Source organism: Neopsephotus bourkii, unplaced genomic scaffold, assembly GCF_033783945.1.
Source record: "Neopsephotus bourkii isolate Nb327-2 ecotype Australia unplaced genomic scaffold, CSIRO-AGI_Nbou_v1 NB_122, whole genome shotgun sequence".
Lineage (NCBI taxonomy): Eukaryota > Metazoa > Chordata > Aves > Psittaciformes > Psittacidae > Neopsephotus > Neopsephotus bourkii.
The window spans coordinates 1,126,882-1,146,011 of NW_026900639.1; the positions used below are offsets into that span (position 1 = coordinate 1,126,882).

General features: G+C 46.5%; 1 protein-coding gene across 3 annotated transcripts in view; it reads right to left on the minus strand.

Moving 5' to 3' along the window:
• The window catches only part of SETD2 (SET domain containing 2, histone lysine methyltransferase), a 64,638-nt gene that overhangs the window by 11,358 nt on the left and 34,150 nt on the right, over positions 1-19,130 (minus strand). For 2 of the 3 annotated variants that reach the window (XM_061365724.1, XM_061365708.1), the window contains 6 exons: positions 18,150-18,276; positions 16,519-16,653; positions 15,740-15,868; positions 12,383-13,021; positions 2,223-2,271; positions 1,485-1,668 (listed from right to left, as the gene is read on the minus strand). In XM_061365724.1, coding sequence (XP_061221708.1) covers positions 1,485-1,668; positions 2,223-2,271; positions 12,383-13,021; positions 15,740-15,868; positions 16,519-16,653; positions 18,150-18,276 — 1,263 coding nt within the window. The remainder of the gene's footprint in view (positions 1-1,484; positions 1,669-2,222; positions 2,272-12,382; positions 13,022-15,739; positions 15,869-16,518; positions 16,654-18,149; positions 18,277-19,130) is intronic. The other variant, XM_061365717.1, reaches the window with a different exon arrangement.

Consider the following 19,130-nt stretch of genomic DNA (forward strand, 5'->3'; position numbering starts at 1 on the left):
CAACTCACGCTAACACAACACAAAATGGTTACTTTTATTTTCTACTTTATATTCAGCATCTGTGTGCACTGCAATTTAAAATATTTTACACCTTCACTGGAGCTTACAGACTCTGTGCTTGCCTTCCCTAGACAACCCGTGTTTAAAAAGCCTTTTTGTAACAAGATGTAAGCAAATTTGAAGTCCCAATGTTCCCTTATATCCATCACTTGCAGGGTAGGTGGGAATCCATGGGGCAACAGAGCACCCACAAAAAAGAAACACAAAGTAAAAATCACAGAATCCTCGAATGGTTTGGCTCAGAAGGGAACCAATATCCAGTTCCAACCCCCTGCCAAGGACAGGGACACCTTCCACTAGACCAGATTGCTCCAAGCCCCATCCAACCTGGCCTTGAACACTGCCAGGGATGGGGCAGCCACAGCTTCTCTGGGCAACCTGTGCCAGGGCCTCACCACCCTCACAAGGAAGAACTTCTTCCTCAGATCTCATCTCAATCTCCCCTCTGTCAGTTTAAAGCCATTCCCTCTCGTTCTGTCCTTAAGGCCCTTGCCAAAAGCCCCTCTCCAGCTTTCCTGTCAGCCCCTTTAGGCACTGGAAGCTGCTCTTAAGGTGTCCCTGAAGCCTTCTCTTCTCCAGGCTGAACAAGCCCAGCTCTCTCAGCCGGTGTCCATAGCAGAGGCACTGATGCTTAGGAGCATCTTTGTGGACTCCTCTGGACTTGTTGCAACAGCTCCATGGACTTCTTCTGTTGGGGCCCCGAGCTGGATGCAGGACTGCAGCAGGGGGGTCTCATCAGAGCAGAACAGAGGTGGAGAATCCCCTCCCTTGACCTGCTCATCACTGCAAGGTCCTTACAGCTTAAGAGCTGGCTTCCCAGCCAGTGCAGCGTGATGCCACCATCCCCCAGGGAAGGCAGGAGACATGGAAACAGCTTAGCAAGGTTATACCTACCTGGGTCACTTTCCTTGCACTCACTGATTTTGGGGGATATTAATTTGGTCAAGGAAGTCGTTTTGGTTTAGAAATCCTGTTTGACTTATGCACCGATAGCTTTTCTGCATGCTTAGGCTTCTTCTAAGTTCAAGTCTAAAATAATCCCCAAACATACTCAGGAGAGGGGATGTAGAAGGGAATGGATTTTGATGGATTCAGAAGACCTCTTTGCATTAGGAGGGCTACATCCCTTGTTCCTGTGTGAGAGCTGGATATAATTCCTGTCAACAGCCACCTAATTCCCAGAACATGACTGAAGAAGACAATGGTTATCCAAGAGGAAAGGCAACCTAACAGCAAGAAGCCAGGGAATGCATCTCACCATGCACACAGGATTCTTCCAGGCAAAAAATTCCCTTACCCATCCTGGGTGTTTCCAGAGACCACCAGGACCATTTTTCCCAGCGTTCTGACCCAGGACTATCCCAGATCCAACGTTCCCAGTCTGGCAGTCTCAGCCCTGCCACCACTGCTGCCAGACAACTTGCCTGTCCTCCGGCCTCTTTGTTCCTCGCTCATATGCTGAGGATGGAGGGGACATCGAGTCCCTCCGTCTCTTCTTCTCTTTACTCTGGCTCTGCCTCTCGGGATCGCGCTCTCTGCTCAGGATGGGGTTCTTCGGAGCAGGAGTCTGGTCCTTGGGGCCAGCTGTCTCTCTCCCACGGTCAGCTGCTGGGGAGCATGGATAAAAGGGAGAGAACTGCTGTAAATTCAGAGTATTTCTAGCTCCTTCTTCCTACAGTTTCAGTGGCTTCTGTTAGTCACAGAATCACAGGATCATACGATCTGAGGCTGGAAGGGACCTCAAGGGATCACCTGGTCCAACCTTTCTAGGCAAAGCATAACCCAGACTAGATGGCCCAGCAGCATGTACAGCCCAGTCTTAACAGAGTCCAATGCTGGGGAGTCCCCACTTCCCTGGGGAGGTTATTCCAATGGCTGATTGTTCTCATGGTGAAAATGTTTCTTCCTGTGTCCAGCAGGAATTCCCCCAACAACAGAGCAGTAGGGAAGAGAGTCTCCATTCAAACAAGTTACAGACCGCCCCATATCAGCCTCAGGGCTACATTTCCCAACACCCACTGTTAAGATTATTTTTCCTGTTTAAAGAAACTGTTTTCAAGGAGTAGGAACACACAGGCAGAACATCTCTTGACATCCCAGACTGGGAAAATTAAGTAGTTTCATAGGAGCAGAGCGATACACAGCAAAATGTGAACACATACCACTGCTCTCCTTTTCTGCTTGACTCTTCTTTGGGATCCGGTACACCTCCTACAAAGCAAACAACAAGCAGGGTCAGCATTACACCTACTCACAAGAACAAGCCCAATATCTACAAGCCTGCGAGAATCATAACACAGCACTAATAATTTAACAATTCAATTATAATTTTAAAACAAACAGTAAAATCATGTTTCTGGACACAAAGTTCTGGGTTTAGGTAAACCATTAGGGTGCTTTCTATATATTGCCTCTGATCAGCATTTTGTGTTTGATAAACCATAGAATTGTAGAACGGAATGGTTTCAGTTGGACTGGAAGCTGTGGCTGCCCCATCCCTGGCCGTGTTCAAGGCCAGGTTGGATGTGGCTTTTGAGCAACCTGGTCTAATGGAAGGTGTCCCTGCCCATGGCAGGGGGTTGGAACTGGATGAGCTTTAAGGTCCCTTCCAACCCAAACAATTCTGTGATTTTATGGTTCTTTCTTCTATCAAGGAAAAGCGGCATTTTCTATCCAGGAAAATCATGCCTGAGCATCAGGCATGGGGACGACGCATGGAAGAAGCATGGCCCAGATAACCTACCAAAGAAACTCACTTTTCCCATCCTTTAAGCAGCCTGATGCTTTTTATATCCACCTTTTAGCTAAGAAACATACACATATATATGCATCTAAGGAAAAGGTATCAAGCCCCACGTTTTGGCCTAAGAAAACACATTTTCCTGTGGTGAAAAAATGGAAGTACAATAAATCTCATTGTGGTCTGTTCACAAGACAAAACCACTTCAACAGTGCTGCTGAAAGTTAAAAATAATTTTGGCCAAGATTCTGATTTTTAAAGAATACTTATTCCATGGAGCCTGAACACAACACCGTGAATACCTGCAGTTTGAAGCATTTACAAATACGCTACTGTGTGTACTGTGGGCTATTCCAGTACCAAGAGGCACTAGGAGCCCACAAATAGGCCCTTTTTTAATTGTGTGTAAATAATTGTTTATTTACACATTTGACACGGATCAAAAGAGGCAGAAGTAAGAAAATGGGATAAGGAGAGCACAGAGCAGAGGAACGGGATGCAGAGGTGTTGCTGGTGCTCTATTTTCCCTGGAAATCCTCTCCTTTCTGCACTACCAGCATGCTGCCATGCCCACCTAGCTCAACCCAAGCCACGACCCCTTCAGCTACAGGGCAGCAGATCCACAGGGACAGGGGCAGGAATGGGCAGCTGTTGAGACCACAGCAACCACCTGCATGCTCATGAGCACTGAGGACCTGAAGCAACACAGGGCAAGCTTGCCGATGACACCAAGCTGTGTGGTTCAGTTGATAACGCTGGAGGGAAGGAATGCCATCCAGAGGGACCTTGACACGTTTGTGAGGTGGGCTGATGCCAACCTCATGAAGTTTAAGCATGCCAGGTGCAAGGTCCTACACCTGGGTCGGAGCAATCCCAGACACAGCTACAGGCTGGGCAGAGAAGAGATTCAGAGCAGCCCTGCAGAGGACTTGAGGGTGCTGGGTGATGAGAAAATGAACATGAGCCGTCTTCAGAGTGCGCTTGCAGCCCAGAAAGCCAACCGTATCCTGGGCTGCATCAAAAGGAGCGTGACCAGCAGGTCGAAGGAGGTGATCCTGCCCCTCTGCTCTGCTCTCCTGAGACCTCACCTGGAGTATTGTGCGCAGTTCTGGTGTCCTCAACAGAAAAAAGGACATGGAACTGTTGGAACAAGTCCAGAGGAGGGCCACGAGGATGATCAGGGAACTGGAGCACCTCCCATATGAAGACAGGCTGAGAAAGTTGGGGCTGTTCAGCCTGGAGAAGAGAAGGCTGCATGGAGACCTCATAGCAGCCTTCCAGTATCTGAAGGGGGCCTATAGGGATGCTGGGGAGGGACTCTTCATTAGGGACTGTAGTGACAGGACAAGGGGTAACGGGTTAAAACTTAAACAGGGGAAGTTTAGGTTAGATATAAGGAAGAAGTTCTTTACTGTGAGGGTGGTGAGGCACTGGATCAGGCTGCCCAAAGAAGTTGTGAATGCTCCATCCCCGGCACTGTTCAAGGCCAGACTGGACAGAGCCTTGGGTGACATGGTTTAGTGTGAGTGACCCTGACCCCGGCAGGGGGGTTGGAACTGGATGATCCTACGGTCCTTTCCAACCCTAACTATTCTAAGATTCTGTGATGTGTACCCAATGCACCTCTGTACCTCCAAGTGCCCCAGACCCAGCCTTTGCTGGGCCACCAAGCCCATGCCTAGTTTTGATCCCCATTTGGACTGTATGCTACCCCCAGCACTGCTAAAACACATTCAGGCTACTACTCATGGCTTGTAGCATTTGTGATCTTCTAGCATGTAAATTAACTGACTCTCCCAAAGCCAAAACCTCAGCAATGCCACCTCCCCAAGTCCATGACCATAAGATCCTCTGAACAGTGTTAATTCTCCATACTCCATGTGATGCCACATTTACTGACTGCACATCACAGGAAAAACACTGAGGACCTTCCCTAAGGCACTAAAATGCCCTTTAATTTAGGTCACTGATGAGGCAGAGAGGAGAAAAAGATGTACTGAAATGTTACTGTAGGAGTGAATGAAGGCTGCTTCTAGCTGCATATTTAGAGCTTCCCTACAGTCAGACATACAAAGCTTTACCTCAACTTGACTCTCAACCTTATGTATTGTTTATCTTCTACATAAAATACCCATTGATTTTTTACAGCTAAAAAATGGAAATTAAATGATTTATTAAATTAATTGATTGGTGTCTCTGCTGGGCTGCCCAGCTGCACCCAACTGCATCCCTCACTAGCTATGTGTCCACCTCCAGCACAAGATTTAACAAGAGATCCCAGGTTTGAGAATGCCCCTCTTAATGTGTTAGGAAAAAATGCACCCCGTGGGCTCAGAAACTATGCTTTCCTTTGGTGAAATAAATGAAAGTATAAGGCACCCCGCTGTGGTCTTTGTTCACAAGACAAAACCACTTCAAAAGTGCTGATGATGGTTATAAAAAAGAAGTTAGGTTAGCCAAGATTTTTAGTTTTTTAAATACTCATTTTGCTTTTTCATGGCCTATGGACACAACACAGCAAACACGTGCAGTCTGAAGCAGCTGCAGATACATATGCTGTGATGGGAGCCTGTACACATGCCCTTCTAAAATTGTTACTTACTTATTTACATGCTTGCTATGGATCGAAAGACCCCAAATCTAGTGTGTTTTTAACTAAATGCAAAGAAGGCGGCAGCTCCCTGTTTGAGGCGGGGAGGGATGCACACAGACAATAATAAAGGGGATAATAAAGACAATCACAGAATCACAGAATCCCAAGGGTTGGAAGGGACCTCAAGAGATCATCTGGTCCAACCCCCCTGCAAGAGCAGGGTAACCTAGAGTACATCACACAGGAACTTGTCCAGGCCGGCCTTGAATATCTCCAATGTGGGAGACTCCACAACCCCCCTGGGCAACCTGTTCCAGTGCTCTGTCCCTCTCACAGTAAAGAAGTTTTTCCTGATGTTCACATGGAACCTCCTATGCTCCAGTTTACACCCATTGCCCCTTGTCCTATCACTGGACATCACTGAAAAAACCTAGCTCCATCATCCTGAGACCCACCCTTTACATATTTGTAAACACTGATGAGGTCACCCCTCAGTCTCCTCTTCTCCAAGCTAAAGAGACCCAGCTCCCTCAGCCTCTCCTCATAAGGGAGGTGTTCCACTCACTTAATCATCTTTGTGGCTCTGCGCTGGACAATATATTGCTATTTACTCGCCGTCCAGAGGCAGGGACAGTTTTGCCTCTTACTGGCTTGTGCAGGAAGGAGCGGACGGACTACAAGGGCAGCTTCTGCAGACCCAAATCACCCACAAACAACAGGTTTTCTGTATTTGTTTTTCTTTCTCTCACATCACCTCCCAAAAGCTCATTCTCAGACACACCACAGAGCAGCATGCTCAAAAAAACAGCTCATGTCTGGCCCAAGGGCTGGTCCCATCGGCAGGGAAGATGGTGTGATGAGGAGCCACCACGGCATAACATGGACAGTGGGATCAAGTGCACCCTCAGCAAGTTTGCAGACAACACTGAGCTGTGTGATGCAGATGACATGCTGGAAGGAAGGGATGTCATCCAGAGGGGCCCAGGAAGGCTGGAGAGGTGGGACAGTGTGAACTGGAAGCTGTCCCTGCCCTTGGCAGGGGGTTGGAACTGGATGAGCTTTTAAGGTCCTTTCCAATCCAAACCATTCTATGATTCTGAGATTCTACGATGGATGAACCGGCCAGGACAGCTAAAGGACAAGGCAGCAGGCAAGTGTAAGGAAGAGCTAAGCTGGAGTAGGTTTCTCAGCTCCCAAGAGATTTGTCCCATTAAACAGGAGGATGTGCAATGGGAAAATAAGGAAAAAAAGGGTCAGTGGGAATAGAACAAGGACAGGGGCCACTTAGTAGTAAGTGGATTTGATAAACACAGCACTGTTCACTCCAGGCATGCATTGCTTCAGCTGCAGCAGAAGATCCAAAGTGCAACTAAGAAATACAGCAATTTCAGCTCAACAGAGATAATTAAGTCTAATCTTCGAGGTCAATGATGGTTGAATGTACAAGGAGAAAGAAAGCATCTGCCCTCCCTAGGTAGGAGAAAGCATCTTCCTCAGAAAGATGCAGCTGTGCCGACAGCAACAGAAGGCATTGAGGGAGAAAATGGCAGGATCCAACCCATCAAACTGTACTGCCCTAACAAGGGTCCAAGGGGCTCAAAATGTAAGACAATTATGAAGCAGAGAGAAAGCAACGTCTTGCTGGAGTGCGGCTACAGACCTATTCAAGGGGCTGCAGAGCCTCTAGCATCAGTCTGGTGAAGATGGGAGGCAGCAGAGTCTTTGAAGCAGGAACAAACAGAGGAGTATGTCAGAACTGCTCCATGAAAACCAGATGGTGGTCAAACCAGACGCAAGCCAGGGGGAACTCCGAAGAAAAGCCTATTTTATTTTTGGAAACGGAAGCTGCTGGCTTTGAGCGTGCATAACTGCTAAATCAATGCAACCGCCGCTAACAGAGTCCAAATGGCTCTCTACCATCCAGAACAGTTTTTAATGAGTTGCACAAAAAATTAAATACAGAAAGAAAAGCAGTGTAAGTCTGTTATGAACAAAAAGAGAAGAACTAAAAACTAAAAATCCCCCAGGATTTAGGCCGTCCAGCTGCAGACACAAAACCATCCATGGCTTGGGAGGAGCAAAAGAGCTGCAGAACAGTCTCAAGACTCAAAGCGGTAGGAAAGGAAGACTGTGCCTAAGAAAATGCTCTCCAGATGTCTGCCCCTTAGCTGCTTCTTATTTCAGATTTAATAAGACTAAACTGGAGAAGACCAATGGACACCAACGATGGGCACAGGGAAACAACGGTGCAACTGGATGGAGGCTGTGTTTGTGCCAACAGATGCACAGCTGGCAAAGGGGTTACCGCTCCTCTACACCAATCCAGCCACACACCCATGCTTCAAAACCTCTGCCGCCCAAACAGGGAGCAGGCATGCTTCTCCTAAGGCCAAGGGGATTACTCTGGAAAGCTGCCTGCAGCCCACCAAAGCTCGCCACATTTGGCAGGGCTTACATGCTCTAAGCCAAGACAACCTGCAGACCATGCTGTCTCACCTAACTCTGCTCTGTAGTTTTCTGAACTTAAGTCATTGATTTGCTGAAGAAACACCATGCAACCGAATCTGTCCTCTACCAGGTTGGATATCCAATGCTCCACCAGCCAGAGCTGGATCTCCTCTTCCTTGCTTCCCTCACTCCTTCCCTCTGCAGCTCCCCACACCTTCTGCATGAGCACGAAGCTCTAGCATGATGCCAAGGGATGGAGGACAGCAAGAGAAAGGACTAATGCCACAACATCCCTGCTTGAAGGCCAAAAAACCCCACCACAAACAACAGCCTGGCTGCTCACCAGTGCCTATTGTTTTTGCAAACTATTTCTTGCTGTAAGTTACAACAAATTGTAAGCCTCCTAATTAAAGCATATGATGTGTGTGCTGGAGCAGGAGCCAGTCACTCCCAGGACGGCTTGTCTAGGAAAAGGGACAAGCAAGTGCAGCTTCACAGGGCTGTCCTATCAAGATGTATCAGACATGATTTGTAAATACTATCTCAGAGGAAGACAAAGGCTCAGTTTGCCTGGGTCACTCAAGCTCTGGTATCTCTATCTCTGTTCAAGCTGATGATTAAGCTCACAGAATGGGAGCTGTCGTTGCAAAAAAAGAAGGTCCACCTTAGCCAAAGTTGGGGTGACACTTCAGGCTTGAACTCCCAAGTCACTGCTAAATACCTGTGAGGCTACAGCTATCCAACCAAAACCTTTTAAACCCAAAATACTTGGCTCTTTCAGAAGGTTTTTCTGAAATTAAAAAGGTCTCCTCCAACTCACAAGGGCAAGGACCGGGGATCCCCACAACTACAACTCCTACCTGCTCCCTCAGCACAAGGTGAGGGCATCCCCTGCCCATCCTCTGCTCTCAAGGAGTGGAGGAAGATGCCAAAAACTCAGTTCTACCCACAGCAGAGCAGTGCCCAAACTACACTAGCACAGTGGAACATCCTGCAGCAGCCAGCACCGCCATGCTGGTTGTGTTCACACAGCATCAGTCAGTCGGCAGAGCACGCAGGTTCTCTATGGACATACTGCAGATGTGCAATGGATCATCACAAGAAGCCTACAACTTGGGTAGCAGAGCTGTGGGACCCCAAGGTCCTGCTTCAGCATAAATGGTGAGGAAACCCCAACAGCCAGACAACCCTGAAACACCAATGCTATTAAAGCACATGTGACACTTGAAGCCAAACTTGCTCTCTTGTCCATCAGCCTTAGCTACTGAAATGTAAGCCATCAGAAGGATGTTGAGAAAAGTTTACTATGCCTTGTGATGCTGACCCTAACACTTGCTCCCGTGATGCCAAGAGGGTAGAGCAGTCTGTTTGCCATAGCACCATGTGTTGCCTCCATCATGGGTCTGGCTGTACAGATCAGTCCACAGAGTCTTACCTGAGCGCAATCCTCTGGCTGGAGTGAGCTAAGGTGCCTGGAAGAATCACATTGAACCACCACCTGTGTACACCAACCAGCCCTTGCCACTCAGAGTGAGTTTTCAGCATGGGAGAAGATATGCACTGCTTCCTCGGAGGGCAGGAACAGCATGCACAAGCCCAGGCTGAAAACTTACCCCGCTGGGGAGTGTGAGTGTGTGCTGTGATGGGTATGTAGCAGTGGCCAACACTCCTCATGGGTAAGGAGTCAGAGTGTATGAGCCCTGTAAGCTGAGGACTTACAAGTCCTGTGTATAGAGGTATAGAAAAAGATAGCTCACTTAATCCTTTCATGCCAGGAGTTGGGATTTTCCCGGAGCGACGTCCATTGCCGGCAATGGACACACCAAAATAACGTCGGCATCAATGAGTTAACCACCTCTGTCCTCTTTTCACCTATTATATTGCTCATGCATCATCCAGCTTCCCAACCATCTTCCCGTTTCTTCACCGTATGCACGCTATGTCCTCTCCCTTCTTCAGCACGGAGTTGAAAATGGAGTTGAGAAAAGGAGACACATGTTCAGCTCCTTGCTGCCCTGAGAAGCTAGATGGAAATGGTTGAAATTACAAGGGGGTCATCAGCAGGACTGGAGAGGACATAGCTTAAGTTACGAGGTTTCAGACCCTCCCACCCCCCATCCAATGCCAGTTATTGCAGATGCTCCACTACTCAAAACAAAGACAGCTTTTAAAAAGCTTGGAAGTGCTGGAAAAGGCCCCTGGCTTTCATGCTGCTGGGGTGACTGGGTTCTAAAGCATTCCATCTAAAGCAATGCTCTGCCAGCTTAGTCTGTTCTTTTAGACATCAGCCACCTCTGGGCTGGGCTACGGTGGCACCTGGCATCTTAACAGGTGAGAATCGGACAGAAGCAGTTAACTCTTAGTGCCATGATATCATCTAGGACAGAATGAAGCCCCATGTCACAGTTTCCCCAAAAATGCTTTGTGCGAGAGAAATGAGTTTTCACAGACCCCTGGCATGATTCTGCTTTTGGGGGTTGGATTTGCTGGGATTACTACAAAGTTAAAGCTTGTGAGATACAAACCCACCCCTACAACCAGACATTCATGCTGCATCAGGTTATTAGCATCCTTTATAAAGACTTGAAGTTAATTAGCAAGTACACAGAGACGTGAATCCACCCTTAAATAGCAACACTGACAAGTTGTGACACCACAGCTCGACCAAACTCTAGATAGCCAAGGCCGAGCTCCTCCAAGCTCAAAAGAAAACACAAGTCCTGGTGATAAAATGACACCCTAAGATCAAGTTTGGTCTCAGACCACCATTTCGGAGGAGTCACTCATTTGGTGAAGCTTTACACTTTTCATTACTGGTTTTCAACATATTTTCTGTGCTGTTTCAAGTCTAACCACCACAGCACATCACCCTGGAAGTGAGTCGACATAAAACTGAGGCTGGGCAGTCCAGAGCAAAACTATCTGCAAAGCAGTGTAGGATAAGACTTGCTTTCAGTTTAAACAATCCCAGGTACTAGCAAGTAATGAAAAGGATGCTGTTCCAATTTGACCATAAATTCAACCTGACAGTGTCACTTCAGTAAAGAAGACCACGAGGCCCGCATAAATTTTAAGAGTCTACAAACCAAAATCTAGCCAATAATCAGCAAATGTCTGATTTTTCTGAAAAATTCAGAGATGAAGGTCTCTAGATACGTTTTAATAAATGCTGATTCTTGTAGCTATGGTTGCTGAACAGTACAAAGCTTGCTGCGGTCTCCATCCGCGCATGACGTCGCAGTATGCGTAACACCCACCATTTTTATTAGCCTCCTCTAAATAATTACTCATTATCGGATTCAATGGGTAAATCAACTCTTTAGCTACATGCTGCATCATAAAAAAGTAAATTTGCCTAAAAACCACTTCCAGTAATTAGAATTGGACAGACACTTGATTAAGAAAAGGGCAGAAGATCCTCCACAACCTTTTCCATCAAACCCACACCGTGCCAGAAGCACAGCAATGCCTTTGATTCCTTTGCTGGATCCTCAGCAAAAGGGGATTACAGATAAGTGTACGTTTTTACACTTATTAAAGTGTAAAAGCAACTTCAAGGTTCCCACCCTTGCTGCTCTCAAATATAAAGAATATAATCCTACAAAAGCAGCAGATGGGCAAGAGGTTTCCAAAGACATAAAGACACCCCAGGAAATGCCTGAACTGTTGAGCGTTGAGCTACTGGAACGTCATCCTATGGCCCATCAAAAGAGCTGTCAGCTGAAGACTGAGTGGCCAAGTTGGTCACCTATGCTGCACAGGGCCCCACACCTGGTTCTGGAAGAGAGATGGCAGACTGCAGCCACCAAGCTCTTCTCTTAAAGAGGATATCTGCTTGAGGAAGACCTTAATAGGATCAAAACCATGAGTAGCTGCATACCCTAGCAGTCTTTAAAGGCTCAAATAATACCCACAAATCTGAGTATTTACCTGGTCTAAAGACCAACTGCAAACAACATGAAGTTAACCCACACAACTACTACTGAGAGAACACGATATGGCCAGCAGACCAGAATCTGGAGGCTCTATACACTGCAGATGAACAGCAGATGTTAACAGGACAGGAAATGCTGATGATGTTGTGATAACTGAAGTAAGGAGTAGATAGTGCTTCAATTTGTTTCAATATTGACAGATACTGGGCCGCTTCAACCAAAAATGCTTGTGGCATTTCACAGAATGGTTTGGGTTGGAAGAGAGTCTCAATTCCTCAGAGCTGTCCTCCCCCTGAACAGCCTCAAAAATAACTTCATGACTAAGGTGTCTTTGTGGTGTGCCCAAACTGAATTATATGCTGTTTTCAGCTTGCAATGCACCAATGCCTGGAAATCTACTCGAAGTTATGCACGGGGCAGTTTGCAACAAAAGGAGATATACAGAAAGCACCCAGAGAAGCCCTTCTGTGTAGGAAAGGCAATCTGAGTTATCAAACATTTACCAACAGGACAACAACTCAACCCCGTTTTTACTGAACTGCAAACAATTCTGCATTTTCTTTAGCAAGAGTGGAGGTGGTGTAGCTGCAGATAGGTGCCTCTTACCTTGAGCTCCTTCCAGCTGTCAAGCAGCTTGGTAGCCAAATCGCTCACATCCACAATTTTGTCAGTCTGTTCTTGGCTCCTCTCACTCTCAACATCAGATACACCTTCCTCTTCGTCTTGAGACGGCGTTTCCATCGTGATGGGCTCTTCCAGCTTTGCACCATTGCTCTCTTTGATCTCTGCCTCAGGCTCAACTTCCAGCTCTGCAGCTTGGGGTTTGCTGCTCTCCACCGGCACATCAATGACAGCTTTGATGTCCTGCTGCTGATGCTCCTCTGACACCTCCGTCGGGGCACTCTCCAGCTGGTCCAGGTCCTCTTTGCCCTCCTTCCCTTCCAGCTCACTGGTTGTATCTGAGATGGCACTGTCCATGCTGTTTTCACTTATAATTTTCAGCCTCCGAAATACCAGCTTCTTGGGGGTGTCCATGTCACCTTCACCACTCTGCTTGGTGGAAAGATCTGGTGTGTTGAGTGGTGTGTGAGCCCGTGAAGTGTTCTCACTGGAGTAGCCATCCCCTTCGCTGAGCTGTGGGACAGCAGTCTTGGTCTGAGCCCAGCGCTGAATAATGGGAAGCACTTTGCTCTCCTCCAGCATGTTCTTGGTAGGTATAGGCAGGAGCTCTAGTGTCTTCATAATCTAATTGCAAAGGAAAAAAAAAATCACATTGTTAGAGGCCCCAGAATTTAAAGCCATCTTCAAGCTGAAACAATTTCTTTTTCTCAACAAAAAGGTAACTGAAATATCAAAATGATGGCAACAAGTCGTGGGTAAGAAATAACGATGTCCCTCCTCAAGGCTAAACTACAGCAGTGAACTGCTGCTGAGAGCAAATAAACCGTAAGTGTGTGGAAAAGAGTGAGCATTTAGCAATTAAAGTAATTTAGCAATCAGTTGCAATTAAACCGATTTTAAAGAGCTCAAGCACTTATCAGTGGCCATACACATTTCTAGGACAATCAATGCAACAACACAGCATTTAGATGTGCTATATGAAACGAACTTGATCAGAAACGTCAAGATAAATCAGCACTCAAAACACAGTTCGACCTAAAAAGAAGCCTGCAAACTGATTGCAAACAAGTGAGAAATGATTTTTCTTTACTTGACAGCGGTGCCATGTACAGCAGCAGAAGCTGGAGGGTTACCAGTGTCAGTGGGAAGGAGAAAGTCTGCTGCTCATGGAGTTAAACCTTAAGCACAGAGAGGTATGGACAACTGGGGACCTCCAAATCACAAGACAAGGAGGGCATCTCTGATATTGATGGCACTTCTAGATTATTTAACTGCGCCAAAATATAAGGCTGCCACTGGCAGCCTTAACAATGAAGTTAAATTGCTTGAGTCTATTCCAGGGGAAAACAGAGTCTAACCTTAACCTGACCATGGACTTCTCCAAAGCTAGAAGTCCAAGATGAGTTGGAGGTGAGCTACCCTGCAGCTCTGCAATGCCATGGCACCCGTACGTCCAGGAGCAAGGAGGACAGGCACTGTATGTACAACAATCCAGACTTGAGACTCTCTCGGAGCAACAGTTCCAACATGTATAAAGTGGGATGGATCCTATCTACCCCAAAGAAGAAAATACTGCAGCCCCAAAGGGGAACAGCTCCCTTCAAAAAGCAGTTACTGCAACAGATTAAGTCAGCCCCTGTAGACTTGGTCTCAAAATATCTTTCTGCAGACTCAGGGGCAGTGCCTATCCATACAGCAAGACGGGAGTGATGCACTGTGGCAAGAGGATCGTTCACTCAGTGGCTGTCAAGCACTTCTGCTTTGGATAGAAGTACTGGAAAGCCACATCGCAAGAGCAGGAGAGGAAACTGGAGGCACCTGCCAAATCCATGCCTTGCACACAACATGCATGGCCCATCGACAGCAACATGCTCTTCACAGCACAATGCAGATGAAGTAAGGGTAGGTCTACTCAAGCTCTCACCGTCAGGGATCCCGAACCCCACGCACTGAAGCTTTCCAGGTATTACAGCCAAAACTTTGCCTTAGTAAGGACAAATACAGACTAGGAGGTGGAACTGGTGGCATTCCCCCAGGACACACTACAGAGCAAACAGATCTGCTGTCCTTCTAACCACCCGCAGCACAAAGAGATGTACAGAAGCCATCTTACTAGGTCTGATAGTGACCTGGGCTCCAAAAACCTTCAGGTATCCTCATCCCACTCAAAGAGCTGAAGGCTCAGAAAAGCACACATAGGAAACTCTTCATCTTGTGACACCAACAGTGCCCATTTTACTAAGGGATCACCTGAAGCGAAGCGGCTTCAAGGACTGAAGCACCTCCGCTACGGAGGCAGGCTGAAGAGAGCTGGGCTTGCTCAGCCTGGAGAAGGCTGTGGGGAGACCTTACAAGAGTTTCCAGTGCCTAAAGGGGCTGACAGGAAAGCTGGAGAGGGTCTTTTGACAAGGGCAGGTAGAGACAGGACAAGGGGGAATGGCTTTAAACTGACAGAGGGGAGATTTAGATGAGATCTGTGGAAGTTCTTCCCTGTGAGGGTGGTGAGGCCAGGGCACAGGGTGCCCAGAGAAGCTGTGGCTGCCCCATCCCTGGCAGTGTTCAAGGCCAGGTTGGACGGGGCTTGGAACAACCTGGTCTAGTGTAAGGTGTCCCTGCCCATGGCAGGGCATTGGAAACGGGTGATGTTTTAAGTCCCTTCCAACCTAAACCACTCTAGGATCATTCAAGGATTAAGCCACAGTGTTAAAGAGGAGAAAGGCATGAGTAGGACACAGCTCATTCAGAAATGCAAAGTATCAGCTCAGAGAAAAATCATGCTGGCCTAAGGAAGCTGGGTTGGGAAGGACTGCTTCTGAAAACCGAAGGAGAAGTCAGCAGGAGAAGAGGTACCCTGAGCTCTAAAGCTCACACAGCTTCTGCTGTCTTGCTTGGGATGTGTGTCTGTGCGTGCCTCTCCAAACTGCATAGCAACCTTCTTGCAGAAGTGTCTTTATTAAAGGAACTTCCAGATGTATTTTTGCATGCAACAGCGAAGTGTGTATAGAAAACAGAAATACACAAGCTCCACTTCAGACTGTCAATACCTCAAATTCCCTGTGTGGTTCAGTATGGAATTAAACAGTAATGGCAATGATCTTTATTTGTCTCATGTTGCTAACTCAGAACTCTAAGAAAAACCACAGGAACAAATTATTTCCATATATGTCAAGGATATCCCTTAAAGCACAAGTTTTAAGGCTGTAGTTCTGAGGATACCAAAGTTTGTTTTCATGAACACCTGGCATATAATACATACATTTAAAAAAAATAATAAAATCACCATGCTTCTGAGTAATTATTAAAGCTGCAAGGGAAAGCTTCAAACCCAAGGGAATTACTGACCTCCAGCTGCAGCTTCAGGTTGTTAGCACTGCTTCCTCTTCCATCGCCCAGCTCCGTCATCCAAATCCAGAGGAGAGATAAGCCATGACACTCCAAGAAGGACTTCAGGCAGGACTGCGAGTGCGTGTTCTGAGCCACAGTAAGAGAGTCCATTGGAAAGTCCAGAGACTTACAGGCAAAACCCACTTTTGATTTCCCCAGACTAACACGGCTAACTGCTCAACTGGGATTATGTTACCTGTCAAACTCATCACAGAAGCCAGAACTAGGCACCAGCCAAGACCAGCGCACATCTAACATCATTTAAGTGGCCGTAACTACTGGGTTAGGAGCAGTAACACAGACAGTAGAACTGTTACAATGATTACCTGGTGGACAGCTCAGACTGGGGAGTAAAACTTAACGGTAAGGGATGGCACAGAAACCCGGCTGCAGCTCACCTGTGCTCAGGCAGAGGTTAAAATGCAGGGTGATCTTGGAGAGAAGACAACTACAATTTCAAGCTGACAAACTACTCATTTACTCTCTAAGCCCTTACATATGAAGAATTCATTTACTTCTAGAAATGGGCATTTTGCATCACCACCCAGGCCAAGTTCCACCAAACATAAATGAACAAAGGGTGGAAATCATATGTGATCTATCAAGCAGAACTGCTTGTCTCACACATGGGCTGCTGGCACCTTTCTCCCACTTCCCCTCTCTTCATCCACCAAGAGCTCTAAGGACACAGCTTAAAGAGGATGTGGGTCTCCCCGCTTCAGCTAGGTCTTCCTCACCTGGATGAGTTTGAGGCAGGTGAGCTTCTGCTCCAGCGTTTCAATCCGAACCATCAGCCGAGATAAGCTGAGAACTTGGTTCTTATCAGAGAGACCCTCTCCATTCTCCAGCAGCGCTTCCAGCTCCCCGTCCACCTGCCACGGCCAAAGAGAAACAACTCAGGTCATACCAGGCTTGTGCCACCCTACGTGATGGGAGAGCCAAGAGGAGCCTCTCATGAGCAATTTGCCCATATGGAAAAAAAAGCCTGGCTTTAATTTGACTCAGCATGGTTGGGTTTCTTTTATCTGGCCTGTTATGGGGGGCTGTCCTGCCTAGCCCATATGCCAAAGGCAGGAATCCCTAGACTCCAACATCCGTTTTCCCAAAAGAATGGCATGATTTAGATGTATACATCTAATGCTGCATATAGGAAATTCCAGGGGTACACACCAAAATACTTCCAGTGGCAAGTTTATCTTTTCATGTAGGAAAACAGATGTGTACTACTAGATTATCTTTAATTGCCAATAGATTTACTTCTTTAAATACCTAATGGGTATTTATGATCTTTACAACCAGAGGCACATTCCTCTCCATGCAGACTGAAATATCATCATTCATAATTTACCCTACTGCTCAGTGCCACTAATTAGCATTTTAAGATACCTCATAAAGGACTTATAAATAACTTTTTGGCTTCCTGATGCTCCAATACAGTAAATAAAAATGAAGCTAGCATTTTTAAAGTCAGCTTCTCCCAAAAGAGCAGGTAACAAATCTTATCTGTAGGAACAGCTTTGTATCTTCAAGGACAGAACTACTACCTTCTGTAGGAAGCAAAAAGAGCCCACAAAGGAAAAATTCCATTAGATTGCATTGTTCAAACTTCTCTGCACAGTTTCCTACATCTACCATGTGAATCCATCCCTGCAACTCAGTATGGGGAGTTAGTTCATAGAACCACTTGGGAAGGATCACACGCATGAAAAGCTATAAAAAGACTAGAAAACCAGTCTGGATTTAAGCTACATATTTCACTCACACCCATCTGCAAACACAACTATAACTGAAGCCAGCACAAATGCGACACATGTTCATACAAGTTCCTCCTGGAAGCTGTCTTGCCCCTAGGCCACAGCAGTTAAGAGGTTCAAATTTCACATCCCAGCCTGGAGATGGCAAACATCTGCGCCCTCTCAGCTGTCAAATTTCAGGTAACATCCTGAAAAGTGAAGCTGGCATTGCCTGCCTTTCCCCAACATTTAGAAATCATGCAACACAAACCAGACTTTTCATACCAGGTAGAATTTTGTATGCTTTTTAGTAGCACACAGTACTGATGACCAGATACTGTACCTGAGAAAGTCCCTCTCTGGTAGGACTTGCTGCTAAGTAACCCAGAGAAAGAAACAGATTTAACTAAAGCTCCAAGAAACCACAAGTACTGAAGGCACCTGTGAAATAAAATGATACAAATACATCTATGGAAAAGACAGAACCTTAACGCCATCATGAGTCACCAATCACAGATGACTGCAGAGGTAAGCTGAAGACTTTCATACAGAAAATGAAGCCCAGTGTCAGCCCTTGGTTGCTGCTGCTCTTAGACATGAGTAAGAACATGCATAGGTGGGAGACTCAAACTCACCGAGTCCTTCTTGCGGGAGCGCTCCTTTTTCATCTTCCCTCCAGCAGCTCGGATGCTGACCCTGTTCTCTCCTCCCAGGTAACCCCGGCAGTTGGCTGAGCCGCAGAAACATTTCTGAGCCTCTTTGCTATTGGTGGGCATAAGCAACAGAGCAGTTTAATAACACATCAACCCCATCCACAGCAAGTTAGTTTCCCTTACTCTTCAGTGCATCCTCAGAAGGAAGTGACAGGAACTTCTCTGCATGGCAAGGCTTTTGAGGCCACTGAAAACTCAAACTAAGTCTTTATTTCTTACGTGGCTATGGTGACCCCGTATTGTCCCAGCTGGAAACCAAAGTCTGCTTCACTTCTAGGCTCTTTACAGGTCAAGCACCATGAATCAGAAACAAAAAGTTGGGGCTCTTGGGTCTGCCAACTTCTTACCACACAGTGAAATCAATACATTATTTTTCCTAAAGAATATGCAATCAGGATTATACATCCATTAGTAAAAAGGCTTGCAATTTATGCTCAAAACAGAATAAAGATTTGCGGAAGTAGTAAGATTCAGTAGTAAGATTCAGGCGGTAGATATGCTCTCCATATACAGCCATGGAGAGCAGAAGACATAAATTATATTACCTTGAGGCAATATTTCTACAAAGCCTCTGTATTTTCTACTTGACACACCATAAATTTTAAACTACATACCACAGTTGCTTGGGAGAATGGTTGTTTTGGAAGGTTTTTTTGGTGAGGGGGTTTGTGGGTATTGGGGCGGGGGGTTTATGTGCATAATCCACTGGAGGAACATGGCTTTGCAGCAGTAAGAACCAGGGAAGAAAACTGCGGGACCTTCTACAAAGCAGAACCTGAGCTCAGGAAGGACATCCAAAAGATCAGAGCTGGAAAATTCCATTGAGACAAGACTAGACTCACTGAACTCAAATACACATGGTATCAGAGGGGGCCAATATAGCAAAATGATTCTCCATCAGAG